Source organism: Mesocricetus auratus, unplaced genomic scaffold (assembly GCF_017639785.1).
Source record: "Mesocricetus auratus isolate SY011 unplaced genomic scaffold, BCM_Maur_2.0 Super-Scaffold_4256, whole genome shotgun sequence".
In the NCBI taxonomy this organism is placed as follows: domain Eukaryota; kingdom Metazoa; phylum Chordata; class Mammalia; order Rodentia; family Cricetidae; genus Mesocricetus; species Mesocricetus auratus.
The window spans coordinates 47,448,483-47,462,044 of record NW_024429182.1 but is presented as its reverse complement, the minus strand read 5'-3'; the positions used below and the strand labels follow the sequence as shown (position 1 = coordinate 47,462,044).

The 13,562-nt window shown below is 40.0% G+C and overlaps 1 protein-coding gene across 1 annotated transcript; it reads right to left on the bottom strand.

Annotated features, from left to right (window-relative positions):
* Nucleotides 1-3,898: 3,898 nt before the first annotated feature.
* On the bottom strand, nucleotides 3,899-5,041 carry LOC101832835 (olfactory receptor 4D6). Its single transcript, XM_005063807.2, has one exon. The coding sequence runs from the start codon at nucleotides 5,039-5,041 to the stop codon at nucleotides 4,097-4,099; it is 945 nt and encodes a 314-aa protein (XP_005063864.1). The 3' UTR covers nucleotides 3,899-4,096.
* Nucleotides 5,042-13,562: the final 8,521 nt, after the last annotated feature.

Below are 13,562 nucleotides of genomic sequence, written 5' to 3'. Positions count from 1 at the left end.
CTGATACCCACGTTCAGGGGCCTGGTCTTGAGCCCTTTGCTCATCACTCCTCCCTCTCTGCAACTGGATTCCAGGATTCGGTTTAGTGTTTAGTTGTGGGTGTCTGCCTCTGCTTCCATCAGTCACTGGATGAAGACTCATGTTTGTCTTTTTGTGACTAGGTTACTTCACTCATGATGGTTTCTTCTAGTTCCATCCATTTGCCTGCAAATTTCAAGATTCCATTGTTTTTATTCCCACTGAGTATGCTCCATTGTGTAAATGTACCACATTTTCTTTATCCATTCTTCAGTTGAGGGACATTTAGGTTGCTTCCAGATCCTGGCTATTACAAACAATGCTGCTATGAACATAGTGGAACAGACATCCTTGTTGTATGAATGTACATCTTTTGGGTATATGCCTAAGAGTGGAATTGCTGGATCTTGTGGTAGACTGATTCCTATTTTCCTGAGGTACCACCACACTGATTTCCAAAGTGGCTGTATGAGTTTGCACTCCCACCAGCAGTGGAGGAGTGTTCCCCTTTTTCCACATCCTCTCCAGCATCAACTGCCGTTGGTGTTTTTGATTTGAGCCATTCTGATGGGAGTGAGATGGTATCTATGAGTTGTTTTGATTTGCAATTTCCTTATGGCTAAGGATGTTGAACACTTTTTAAAGTGTCTTTCAGCCATTTTAGATTCTTCTACTGAGAATTCTCTATTTAGTTCTGTACCCCAGTTTTTAATTGGATTATTTGGTGTTTTGGTGACTAGATTCTTAAGTTCTTTGTATATTTTGGAAGTCAGTCCTCTGTCAGATCTGAAATTGTTGAAGATCTTTTCCCATTCTGTGGGCTGCCTTTTTGTCTTGTTGACTGTGTCCATTGCCTTACAGAAACTTCTCATTTTCAGGAGGTTCAATTTATTAATTGTTGACCTCAGTGTCTGTGCTACTGGTGTTATGTTCAGGAAGCAGTTTTCTGTACCAATTCGTTCAATAGTACCTCATCTTCTCTTCTGAGAGGTTCTACAGACCAATATCCCTCATGAACATTGATGTCATAGGACCACTAATTCCTCATGGGGACAAAGGGACAACTGATTTTGGGGGAAGCAAAACTATCCTGTTTTAGTAATGTGTGGCTCTTCAATGAATATTGGTATATGAAAAGACATATAATAAATCTTTGGTAGGAAATTTCTTTGTGGGGGTCATCAAGAAAAATTTAATGAAGTTAATTAAGGGATAGGAATTTAAGAAAAATTGAGGATGAATCAGAGTCCTGAGATCGTTGAGTTCTCAGTCTTAAACAAGACTTCAATAATACCCACTTTGAGGCTCAGGGAATACAAAAGAAAAGGTGACAGAATTTAAGAGCCAGAGGATGGGGAATAATGCTGTGAAATGTGGTCTTCTAGACATGACTTGGTTGTAACACCCATGAACTCACAGTACTGTGGTTATCTGTATAAGACCTGTTTAAGACAGGGCCTGTGACTATTGCATCCTGAAATATTATTGCTGGGCTATGGGAGGGCATATTCTCATTGTTATTGTCACTAGTAAGTTTGTCTTGCTCAAATAAATAACCCCCATCTATATTCATATAAGCAACCCTAATTAGACTCAATAGGTCATAAAAAAAGATGGCATGAAAATAGGAGACATACTTGAGATGAGGGACTTTGTGAGAGTAGGAGGGAAGACAGGATAATGTGTGTATGGTATTATCAAAATACTGTATATGTATGTCTATATGATAGCATATATGTATATACAGTACTTTGATGTATACACATATATGTGTATGTGAAAATTGAAATAATAAATAAAAAAGAAAGCCTAAGTATCCCTGTCCTGTGATCATAAGTCTTGGTTGCAAGTAACTTTGTTTTATAGGAGTCAGGGAGGACCACAGATGGACATTATCTATTATAGAATCTTCCTGACTAAATATTATGCACTGTAACACTTTAGTACTTTGTAGGAAAAGTAGTTCAATGTGCAACAATTTCCTAAGCTTTCTTATCATTTTTCTTTTTACTTGAGTTTTAATGACTGTGGGGAGAAGAAAGGGGAGAATTTGAGGCAAGCACTGAGGGAGAGAGATTGTCTATACACACACACACACACATATATATATATATCACACACATATATATATCACACACATATATATACATACACACACATATATATATATAAAACATACAGTTGAAATCCTTCCTGGGAGTAAGTGGAAATTCGAACACATATTCAATACTACATTTGACAGAGGGCTGATATCCAAAATATATAAAGAATTCAAGAAACTAGACATGAAAATACCAACTAATCCAATAAAAAATGGGTTACAGATCTAAACAGAGAATTCTCAACAGAAGAAACTCAAATGGCTGAAAGACTCTTAAGGAAATGCTCAACATCCTTAGCAATCAGGGAAATGCAAATCAAAATGACTATGAGATACCATCTTACACCTGTCAGAATATTCAGCTACAGTCAAGAACCCTGAAGACAGTTTATGTTGGAGAGGATGTGGAGTAAGGGAAACACTCCTCCATTGATGGTGGGACTGCAAACTTGTACAGACACTTTGGAAATCAGTATCGTGATTTCTCAAAACATTGGATACCAATCTACCTCAAGACCAACAGTCATTTGTAAATGACTCTACACAAACATGTTTCTTTTTATCTAATATTGTTATTAAAGTAGGTCTTGATGGTGGACGATATTTCTTAGGTAGTTTTTGTCTTGTTTTAAACTATGATGAACTGTATAGGATAGTCTACTAATAATTAGACAAAAGTTACAGTTCTATTTCACTTTTAAAAGTCCTAGAATGGGTTGGGAGACTGCTCAGTCAGTAAGATGTTCGGCTTTTAAACATGAGGACTAAAGTTTGATCTTCAGAAGCCATGTGAAAAAGTTGGGTGATGTGGGGGAGCATACTTGCAAATCCAGTACTGGGGAGATGATGATCCCTATGGATCACTGATCCAGCAGTCTAGCTGAGTAGGTGAGCTCCAGGCTACTGAGGGACCCCATCTCAATAAATAAGGTGGATGGCTCCTGAGGAAGGACCCCATAGGTTGTTCTCTGACCTACACACACACACACACACACACACACACACACACACACACACACACACACACACACAGAGAGAGAGAGAGAGAGAGAGAGATTGAAAGAAAGAGAACAGATAGAAAAGGGAATTTGAGGTTGAGATGAAATAACATAGATTTGCTAAGTGTATGCCTACAAACTGCCCATGTAACCCCAAGATTAATTTCAGTAGGCAAATCAGTTGAAGGGAATGAAGAATAGGAAACAGCTGGGTTAGACATAGCTTTTTTGACAGGATTTCTGTGTAGTCCTGACTGTCCTAGAACTCCCTCTGTAAACCAGGCTGGTCTTGAACTCATAGGTTTGCTTGCCTCTGCTTCCTAAGTGCTGGGATTAGAGGCATGAGTCACCATTGCCTGGTTTTAGACATAGATTTTTACATGTACACACACACACACACACACACACACACACAATCCAGATTTAACCAAATTTAAATAATTCCTTCTTTTTTTCACTAATTAATGACATAAATTTATAATACTGTATTCGTTATGCAACACCATTTTAATAATTGACCAATATGTACATACATATTTAGGAATATAAGGATAGCTAACAGGGAACATAAATCCACACTTGTAGCAATGCTGACTTTTATAACTACCACCCTCATACCACACTTTATTCTCTGATAACTCTGTGGACAGTAGTGCTATTCTGCATAAGATATGGTGAAGTAAGAGAAAGGGTTGGCATGAGAGCAATAGATGACAGCATAGTGGCTCTTATGGGATTGATTTCAGTTATTTCTCCTGGATGTCTCACCTGTATACAAGTCAGAAAGTACACATTGTGTGGTCTCATCTCTTCATTTTATTTTCATACTCCCTCTAATGGATTTGCATGTTTATATCATAGGAGGCATATGGTGACATCAGTATTCCAGAAGATATGTAGAACCAGTTCTCTCTTATTCTTAGACCAGCAGATGCAGAGAACTAAATTAGCCTTAGACTTCTGGACTCTACCAGATGGCTCACCCCAGCTTATTGCTCCCAGAAGGTCCCAGCCTCCTCTGTAGTCTCTTCATGGCCGACTTCATCTCTTGGTTCCTGAGAGTGTAGATCATGGGGTTTAGCATGGGGGTGATGACAGTGTTATTGATAGATATGGCTGTGTCCATGGGCAGAGTAGTGAAGGGTCGGCAATAGATGTAAACACAGGGCACGAAATGGAGGGTCACCACCATGATGTGGGAGGTGCAAGTAGAGAGAGCCTTGTTTCGTCCCTCCCCAGAATGGGATCTGAGCATAACCAGAATGATAGTGTAGGAACCCAGGAGCAAGAGGAACCACAGCAGGGTCACCAGCCCATTGTTGGAGATCATGAGAAGTTCAAGAGCAAAGGTGTCAGTGCAGGCCAGCTTCACCACCTGGGGTACATCACAGTAAAAGGCATCCAAGGTGTTGGGGCCACAGAAGGGGAGTGGTAGCATTAGAATAATCTGGACAATTGAATGCAAACCACCACCCACCCAGGAGGCCACCACCAAGCTTACCCATACCTCTCTCCTCATTATGGTTACATAGTGCAGGGGTTTAGCAATTGCAAGGTATCTGTCATAGGCCATTACAGAGAGGAAGAAAATATCTGCCCCACCAGCAAAGTGGAAGAAAAAGATCTGTGTCAAACAACCATTGTAAGAGATGGTTTTCCTTTCTGATAAAAGACCCACCAGGAACTTGGGGACTGTGATAGAGGAAAAAATAATATCTAGAACGGATTTGTTCCTCAAGAGGAAGTACATAGGAGTGTGGAGACGGGACTCAGTGGTGATGGTAATAACAATGAGGGTGTTTCCCAGCACAGTTGTTACATACACAAGAAAGAAGACCACAAACAAAAAGAACTCCAGTTCTCGGAAGCGAGTAAGCGCCTGGAAGACGAATTCTTTCACATTGGTGTGGTTTATCTGGCCCATGATTGGGATAAACTTCTTTTACATATACCTGCGGAGAAGATATGTTAGGGTTTGGAGTATGACAGCACAAGGTTGAAATATCATTTGTTACACATTGTCTTGTTATTAAGGTTTTTAAAGTACTCAGATGATCATGACTGTGTAGGAACAGACTCTTTAATTTTTAATCTAGAAATTCCTTATCCTGATGGTTCCTGGCTTGCAGGGAGAACCAACCATTATAGTCTTAGCTTTTATTTTGGGTAGGAAGAGGTTACCATGCTGTGGTCATTTACCTATGATTTGTTCTCTGCCTTTTGAGGACAACTTCTTCACATGGAGGCATTTTGCACATTTCACCGAGGTCTTTCAAAACCCTGCAGTTTCAGCTTGATTTTCACCTGAAAGTCTGTGGAATCTTCCCAGTGGTTATAATTTTCTTTGAAGCTTAGATCCAGGCATGACTTGCCTACCCCTACACAATTTCTGCCACTCAAATTCTAGTAATTCTCTTTGACCAGATGTGGGTTAGGCTCCTTTGAGTCTTCTTCTCACCAGCCCCCCAGACTTGGCCTTCCTGTCCTTTCTTCCCAAACCCAGTCACAACAAGCAACCTGCTAAGTCTGTTTAATAAGATTCCCCCACCCTTGGTGCCCAATAAAATTCTTCATCCCTCATCTCCAGTATCAAAATCTATATATCTGAGTGCTTGGCTTGTCTGTAGCAAGAATTCACTTTAGCCAGTTTAATGAAACTCATCCTGCTTCCGACATCCACTTTTAGTTTTGTCTCTAATTTCCACTAACCCTGTCATTCTCATTGGCTCATTGCTGTAAACAGCCACCCATCGTTGTTATATCTGGAGTTGAGCTCAAACTTTCCTTCTTGTTGCAATAGTTTTGTCTAAAATCTATCTTGGTATGTTTAATCAGTATCCACTAATCCTTTGACCTTAAAAATATCCAGAAGATTTGTGACTGCAGATCAAGTCTGGGAATTACTTTGGCTTATCAGCATCCTGATGGGCACATAAAGTTTACACCATTAGTTAAGTAGCCTGACTATTTAATTCTCATTGCCCAACCTTCAGGAAGGAAGAATCAGGCCCTCGTAAGTACTGCTCTTTAGCAAACTGGAAACCCAGATCTCACTGTAGACTCACAGGGCCCTGGCAGACTGAGGGCCAGCCGTGGATGCTCAGGGCTGTTTAATGACCAGAATGTTTAATGGTCAGAAGAACAAGTCATTAAAGCTTCACAGAACATCAGAGGTGGTTCAGACCAGTGCTCCTCACTACAGCAGTGAAAGAGAAAATTGTTATTTTGGTCAGAATCAGAATATGGATTAGGAAAAAGAGGACTTTAAGCTAGAGTCTCTGATGTGTATTCCAAAGACTATACTATTGCTATATGATATAAAATAGCTTCTGTTTCCAAAACAGAAATGAGCCTTTAGAGAATATCAGTCTCAATAAGAATATCTGCATTTCCTAAGCAAATTGTATCTCAGAAAATTTTAATATAATTCAGACAGCTGAGATGACTAACTTTCAGTTCAGGAGTGGAGGAGGAGAGTTGATACTTGAAGCAGTGGAATCAAGTGTGAAGAATACACCATAATAAAGATGAGAATACAGAGGGAAAAAATAAAACATTCTCCCTCAAAATAAAAGTGTACTAAAGGATTCCATAAACAATCCATTGCTCATGTTTTTCTTTTAAAATTGGGTCAACTTTAACTCCTTTACTTGAAAAGTTAGGACACACATAACACTTAAATAAAAATCCTGTGGGCACTTCGATTCTTGATACTCTTATCATTAAAAACGTTATTCGATAGCCTCCAAAACAATACAGAGAAACCCTGTCTCGTAAAAAAAACAACAAAAAACGTTATTTAGTTAAAATATTTCTCCAGTCTTTTACTGATAGATTCTTAGGGTGCACAATGGCATTGGAATCTTACTTCAGTGTGTCAGCCCTTAGTAAGGTCCTTCTTTTGACCGGATATTGTGAAGGGATATTTGTTTCTCCAACCCTCATTCACTTGTAAGTCACGCACGTGATACACTCTACTTTGTCTTTTATCCAATGTATCTGCAAGGAAGAAAACCCACCTAATGACGTTGTTGAAGGCATTATCTGTGAAGCTCCAGGCGAAATGTTTCTGTCATACAGGGAAACTTTAGTAATATTCATCTTAGAAAAATTAGAACTTTGTTACTAACCATGCAGCTTCGTTTTGCTTTTCAAAATGTGTGTGTGTGGCTTAATTGCTTACATCATTTAAAAAACGTGTAGCCATGGCTTGCATGTATCTTCCTGCTGTTGCTGTAGAATCTGTTGGATCTTCTGCAGATTGATGGACATGTTTACTAAGACAGAGACTTTCATTGGTACAGAATAAATCAGGCAGGGTAGGAATCATATTTGTTATGAAGGCCTGAGAGGAACAAGGCATTATCTAGGTGAGAAATCAGTCTTGGGAGATCGGAGCTGAGAAAAGGAAATTGGAAAGTCAGTGATAGGTGGCACGGAGTCAGCCTTTCTGAAGGCATAGGAGAGAGAGGACCACATAAGTGTCATGTTCCTCTTAAGCTGATTAGTGGAATCTAATTAGTATTTTCAAATAATGTAGCATGGAGCAATTGGTGAATGATTTTCTTTGCATGCATCTATAATTTCTTTAAGACAAATTCCCAGAAATCAACTTATGTGACTTAAAGTCACATGACATATTAAGTTTCTAGTTTTGACTGAGCCTAATTCTAAATGTGCTTGAATGTCTGACTTCTTTTTAAATATGGACACCTAAAAACTGAAATAGAGTGCAACACTTATGTATTTCTCACAGAAAAAGAAAACTGTAGAAATCAAATGCTCAAGCAGTGAAAATACTAGAATAAAATTGAAGGTTTTAAAAATAGTTTTTGGAAGGGTTGGTGAGATGACTTATGGGTTAAAAGCAACTGGCTGTTCTTTCAGAGGACGTGGGTTTGATTCCTAGCACTTACATGGTGGCTTCCAACCATTTGCGATTCAACTGTCAGGAGATCTGATGCCTCTTTCTGACCTCCACAGGCACCAGGGGCACCAAGGCACACAACTGGTACATACACATACATGCAGGCAAAATACTAATGCACATAAAAATAAAAAGAGACAGATCATGGAAACAACCTAGATGCTCCTCAACTGAAGAATCGATAAAAAAAATGGTACATTTACACATTGGAGTACTACTCAGCAGTAAGAAACATTGACATACTAAAATTCACAGGCAAATGAACAGAACTAGAAAAAACCATCCTGAGTGAGGTAACACCAAACCAGAAAGACAAATATAGTATGTACTCACTCATAAGTGGATACCAGACATAAAGCAAAAGATACCCAGCCTACAATTCATAACCCCAGAAAAATTTGAACCCTCTTCCAGAAACAGATGGAAGCAGATGAAGAAATCTACAATTAACCAATGGGACAAGCTCCTGGAGTACAATAAAAGTGAGGGAAGGAGAAAAAATATGAACAAAGGAGTCAAAACCATGATAGGGAAACCCACAGAAACAGCTGACCCAAGCTAGTGAGAGATCACTGACTCAGGTCTGACAAATGGGTAATAAGAACAAACTAGACTGCCTTAATACAAGTGACAATGGTGTGACTGGGACAATATATGAGGTCACTGGCAGTGGGTTCAAGATCTAACACTAATGCACAAACAGACTTCGTGGAGCACATTCTATATGGAGAGATACCTTGTCCAGCCTAGACCCAGGGGTGTGGGGGTGGAGAGGTGCCTTGGTCCTGCCTCAAAAAGATGATGGGACAGACTTAGTAGACTTCCTAAAAAAAGCTCTAGTTAAAAAACAAAAATAGCTTGTAATTTTAAAATAAGTAATACATATTCATCATTTGAAGTGAAATATTTTCTCTAATGATTTGAACTCTGATATTGTATATGTTCCTTTCTTTTTCTGTAAAATTGTAAGAAATGCAACTTACTGATGAAAGGTGTGTGTGTGTGTGTGTGTGTGTGTGTGTGTGTGTGTGTGTGTGTGTCTCGGCAGGGGTGGGAGGGTGGGGTATGTCAGCTCCAGGTTTTCTTTTCATTTCTTAAAGCTCTGTGAACATTGCTTCAGTGAAGAACCTGGGACCTGTCTATTCTGTTCCCTCAAAACTTAGATCAAAGCTTTTGGCAGCTTGCCTCTCTTTGGAGTGCTAGCATTTACCGGTGCTTGCAGCCATTCACTTTAGAAAGTCCTAGATGCAGGCTCAAGAACAGGTCAGCATCAAGTGATGGCCATTCCACATCCCCTCAGGGTGTATCATCAGCCTGAGAAGCAACTTGCCCAAATGACACAACTATTGCAGTCAGGTTCAAGTGGTTTACATTTTGACTCTAACCTTGAGCAACTTAGCCTTTATGAAGTTTTAAATATTATTCCATAAAATGAGAAGGCTGGGTTTTGCTTATGGCAGCCCAGGATCTTATATATCTATTTCTGTCTTTCCCTTAAAATGCAAAGCTCCTGAATCCAACTTTCTTTCATATCTATTGAGTTGGTGGCATATTCCTAGCATACATCAATAATTCTGTAGGAACACACATGTGATCTAATGGACTTGAGTGTGTAATGTGTAGTAGGTCCCCAAGAAGTGTCTGTTCTTCTTTATACCATTTTGGAACTTATACTACATTTTCTATTCCTTTGTGTTCCTGTGAGAGTCAATGAGCTGTCTCTCTGTCTGTGAGTGTACACCATGACTTATACAAATGTAGGTTACCAGTGTCATCACACTGTTGACATCATTATGACTCAAGTTTCTCTTCCTGCTTTAAGCTATCTTTTAATCTTTTTAGACAAGGACCATGGGGGTTAATATACTATACATCACAGATACTCAGTAGATGCTCATACGATGAGTTTGACATAAAAATCACCTTTTAATTTAAATGTGTCTTCAAAAGTATGATTTTTTTGCTAGAAATCTTACCTTTTCCTTATATATATCTTAGGTTTTGAGACAGGGTCTCACTATATAGCTCTAGCTGGCATGAAACTCTCTATGTAAACAAGGCTGGCCTCCTGAGTGTTGGAATCATATATGTGTGCTATCACACCTACCTAAGAGTTTTTAATTTTAATTCAAAATAATATATATTTAAATTACTACCGAATGTCTTACTCTCAGCGATTAAAGACTGTATACTACATAAATCACAAGTTTTATCAAGTCTTTAGGATGCTTTCACCTACCTTTGTGTTAGAAAGAGAAGTCTGCCATTTTTTCCATTGCCAAGGCTCTGCCCTTCTTTACCCGAACATATGCACAGCGTGCAGTGCTCCCCCAAACACCAAATTAGAAGTCTAACATAATAGTCAGCACAGGGATTTGTGTCCGATATTTGTAGTAAGTGTAAATTTCAATGGAGAAGGCTTGTGCTTGCAGATGCAATGGGAGTTATTAAAAAGTTACTAAGCAACACGCATGTCTGTGCTCACTCCCTCTGTCTCTCTGTCCCCCCCCCCCCCATGAGAAGACAATGAGGAAGTAATGAAATGTATTCGGGGAAGCCTGAACAATCCCCATAAGCCACTTCTCTGGGCTAGGTCAGCATTGGGCTTCGTGTGAAGTCCTTCACACCCATGTACAGACATTTGAAACTGTCAATTTTGTATGACAGACACCACAATTTGGTCATATTATTGATTTCCTATTAAACTTCAGTAATAATGGTCAATCACAATATGCATTTAGTATCTTCTGAGTTACCTCTCTTCTATCTTGCACTTTTTGTTTTGTCTCTGTGTCTGGCTGGCTATTCCACCTTTCTTTTTCCCAAAGTCCTCTCTGTCCCTGGAAATCCTGCCTAACCTCTTCCTGCCTTTATTAACCACTTCAGCTCTTTATTAAACCAATCACAGTGACACATCTTCACACAGTGTACAAATATTCCACAACAGTTCTCCTATTTGAACAATGAAATGACATTAAATCTTTTCATTTCTGCTAAACCTGACCTTACTAAAAAGTCAGTGCATTGGCTTGTACAATGTTCAGGAGAAAGAGTAAGCTTGTAAGAAGGTTGAGACCTTCTTTTCGTTTGTGGAACTTGTCTGTTACTGTTTGTTTACACTATCCATAGGTTGACAAACCACCTGCTGGCTTCCTTTTTCCTGCCTTCTGGTGTGACTCTCCACGTCTAGATGTCCTACCTTCTGTAATCTATTGTCATCTTGGGGAAAACAGATCTTGGGAAGATGGGTGTATAGTTAGGAGGCAGGTGGGAGGTGCATGGTTCCATGGGATCCTCATGTGACCTGACCGGCAAAAGAGAGTATGTTGGAAGTGTCTAAGGACACAAAGAAATCAGAGTAGATCTTCCTAGTAGAGCTGTCTCTGATGAACAAATCTACTTTAAATGCTTTTCCCTCCAAAGAGCAGTTATATGGAAATGACAGCCTGCTCTATCTTGCTCTAGATGATGGAAAATATGAACTACACCACATGGAGCTGCACATGTTAACTCAGATAGGGTAGAGACAGAGATTTTGAAGGGGCCTCTTCAGACAGAAGAGAGTTAAATATGCTTATGTTCATTAAGACAGACACGAAGCTGAAGTGAAGTTTGTTCTCAGTGTCAGATTGCTGAAGGAATAACGTGGTTAAAATCTAGGCAATACTGACTCAATAGATGAACATGAGGAGAGAGATAAGCAACAGTGCCATACCATTGGACCACTGGACGCAGGCTTGCTAGGTTCTTATGTAGCTGAGACAGTGAGAAGCTGTAGCAAAGGGCAGGGTCCTTTAGTATTTACTTAGAGAATGACTCAGCAGCCGTAAGGGAAAGTCAACAAGAAGGCCGTGCTTAATGGAGCAGATGTTTTCTTCTTATAGTTTATATAACCTATGCATAACATATCTCTTCAAATTCGGCCATCTGGTAGGAGCAATTTCCAGAATACCTGAATCTGTACCAGAGTTCCGCTCTTATTTCTGGTGTGACGCTGAGCAGGTTGGGTTTCCTGATGAGATCTTGTTTCTTCATTTTGTAGCCTACATATAGTGTGATATAACTAAAGCATTGTAGCAAATACTGAATTAAATAACTTTTGTGTTTGGTATACATTGTCTAATAACAGATAGTTGTCATAATTATTATAAAATACATTATTATAATTTTTTTAGATAGCATCTCATTATATAATCCCTGACTGGCTTGGAGCTCCTTATATAGACCAGACCAGCATCAGCTCACAGATATTTGTCTGCTTCTGCCTTCTGAGTGTAGGGATTAAACAAGTAGGCTACCATGCCCAGATGGAAGTTGTTTTTGTAAAGAAATTCATTTCACCTTTGTCTTGATTGGTGAACTCAACAGGAAAGTGAGCATGAAGAACATCTTACAGGAAGGGCCTTGTTTCTTTCTTTTTTATTCTTCTCTCATACACTACATGCTGACCACAGTTTCCCCTCCCCTCACTCCTCCCAGATCCCCCTTCTCCCCAAGATTAACTCCTCTTCTGTTTCTCTTAAGGAAACAGCAGGCCTCCCAGGAATGTCAATCATACATGGCATAACAATGTACAACAAAACCAGGCACAAATTCTCATATCAAGGCTGGATGAGGCAACCCAGTAGGATGAAAAGGATCACAGAAGCAGGCAAAAGAGTCAGAGATCCTCCCTAACCCCCACACTGCTATGAGTCCCATAAGAGCACCGAGCTGAATAACCAGAACATATATGTAGAGGACCTAGCTTAGACCCACGCAGGCTCTGTGGTTGTCCCCTTAGTTCCTGTGGGCCCCTAAGAGCCGCACTCAGTTGATTTTGTGGGTCATGTCATCTTGGTGTCCCTGACCTTTCTGACTCCTACAGTCCTTCTTCTTCCTCTTCCTCCAGGTTCCCTGAGCTCCAGATAATGTTTGGCTGTGGGTCCCTGCACCTGCTCCCATCAGCTGCTGAATGAAGCTTCTCTAATGAAGATTGGGTTAGACTCCAGTCTGTGAGTGTAGCAGAATACCACTAGGAATCAATTTCCTTGATCTCTCAATCTCTCCCTTTTTTATCTAGCCTCTGGTTCCTGGCCATTCAGGTAGTGTTGGGCATGAGATCCCTCATGTACTGTGGGTATCTAGTTAGACCAGTCATTGGTTGGTCAGTCCTGTAAGTTCTGCACCAGCACATCATGCAGGCAGGACAGATTTTTAGGTCAAAAGTTTTGTGGTTGGGTTGGTGTCCCAGTCCTATCACTGGAAGCCTTGCCTGGTTACAAAAGATGACTGATTCAGGCTCTGTATCCCCCATTATTAAGAGTTGTTGCCAGGGTCGCCCTTGTAGATTGCAGGGAGTTTCCACTGCATTGGGTTTCCACATAGCCCTCTCAAATGCCACCCAATTTCAGTTGTCTCTCCATGTACCTTTTCAGGGATCATTTTGATAGTTTATTTTCAAATACAAACACAGAATATCTCCCTTGCCTAAGGCAGAAGGAGAGATGGTGCCTTGGGTTGTGTACACCTCCAGGAG

Excerpts from the sequence above, each read along its gene's own strand:
- LOC101832835 (XM_005063807.2), bottom strand. The coding sequence starts at position 5,041 with ATGGGCCAGATAAACCACACCAATGTGAAAGAATTCGTCTTCCAGGCG.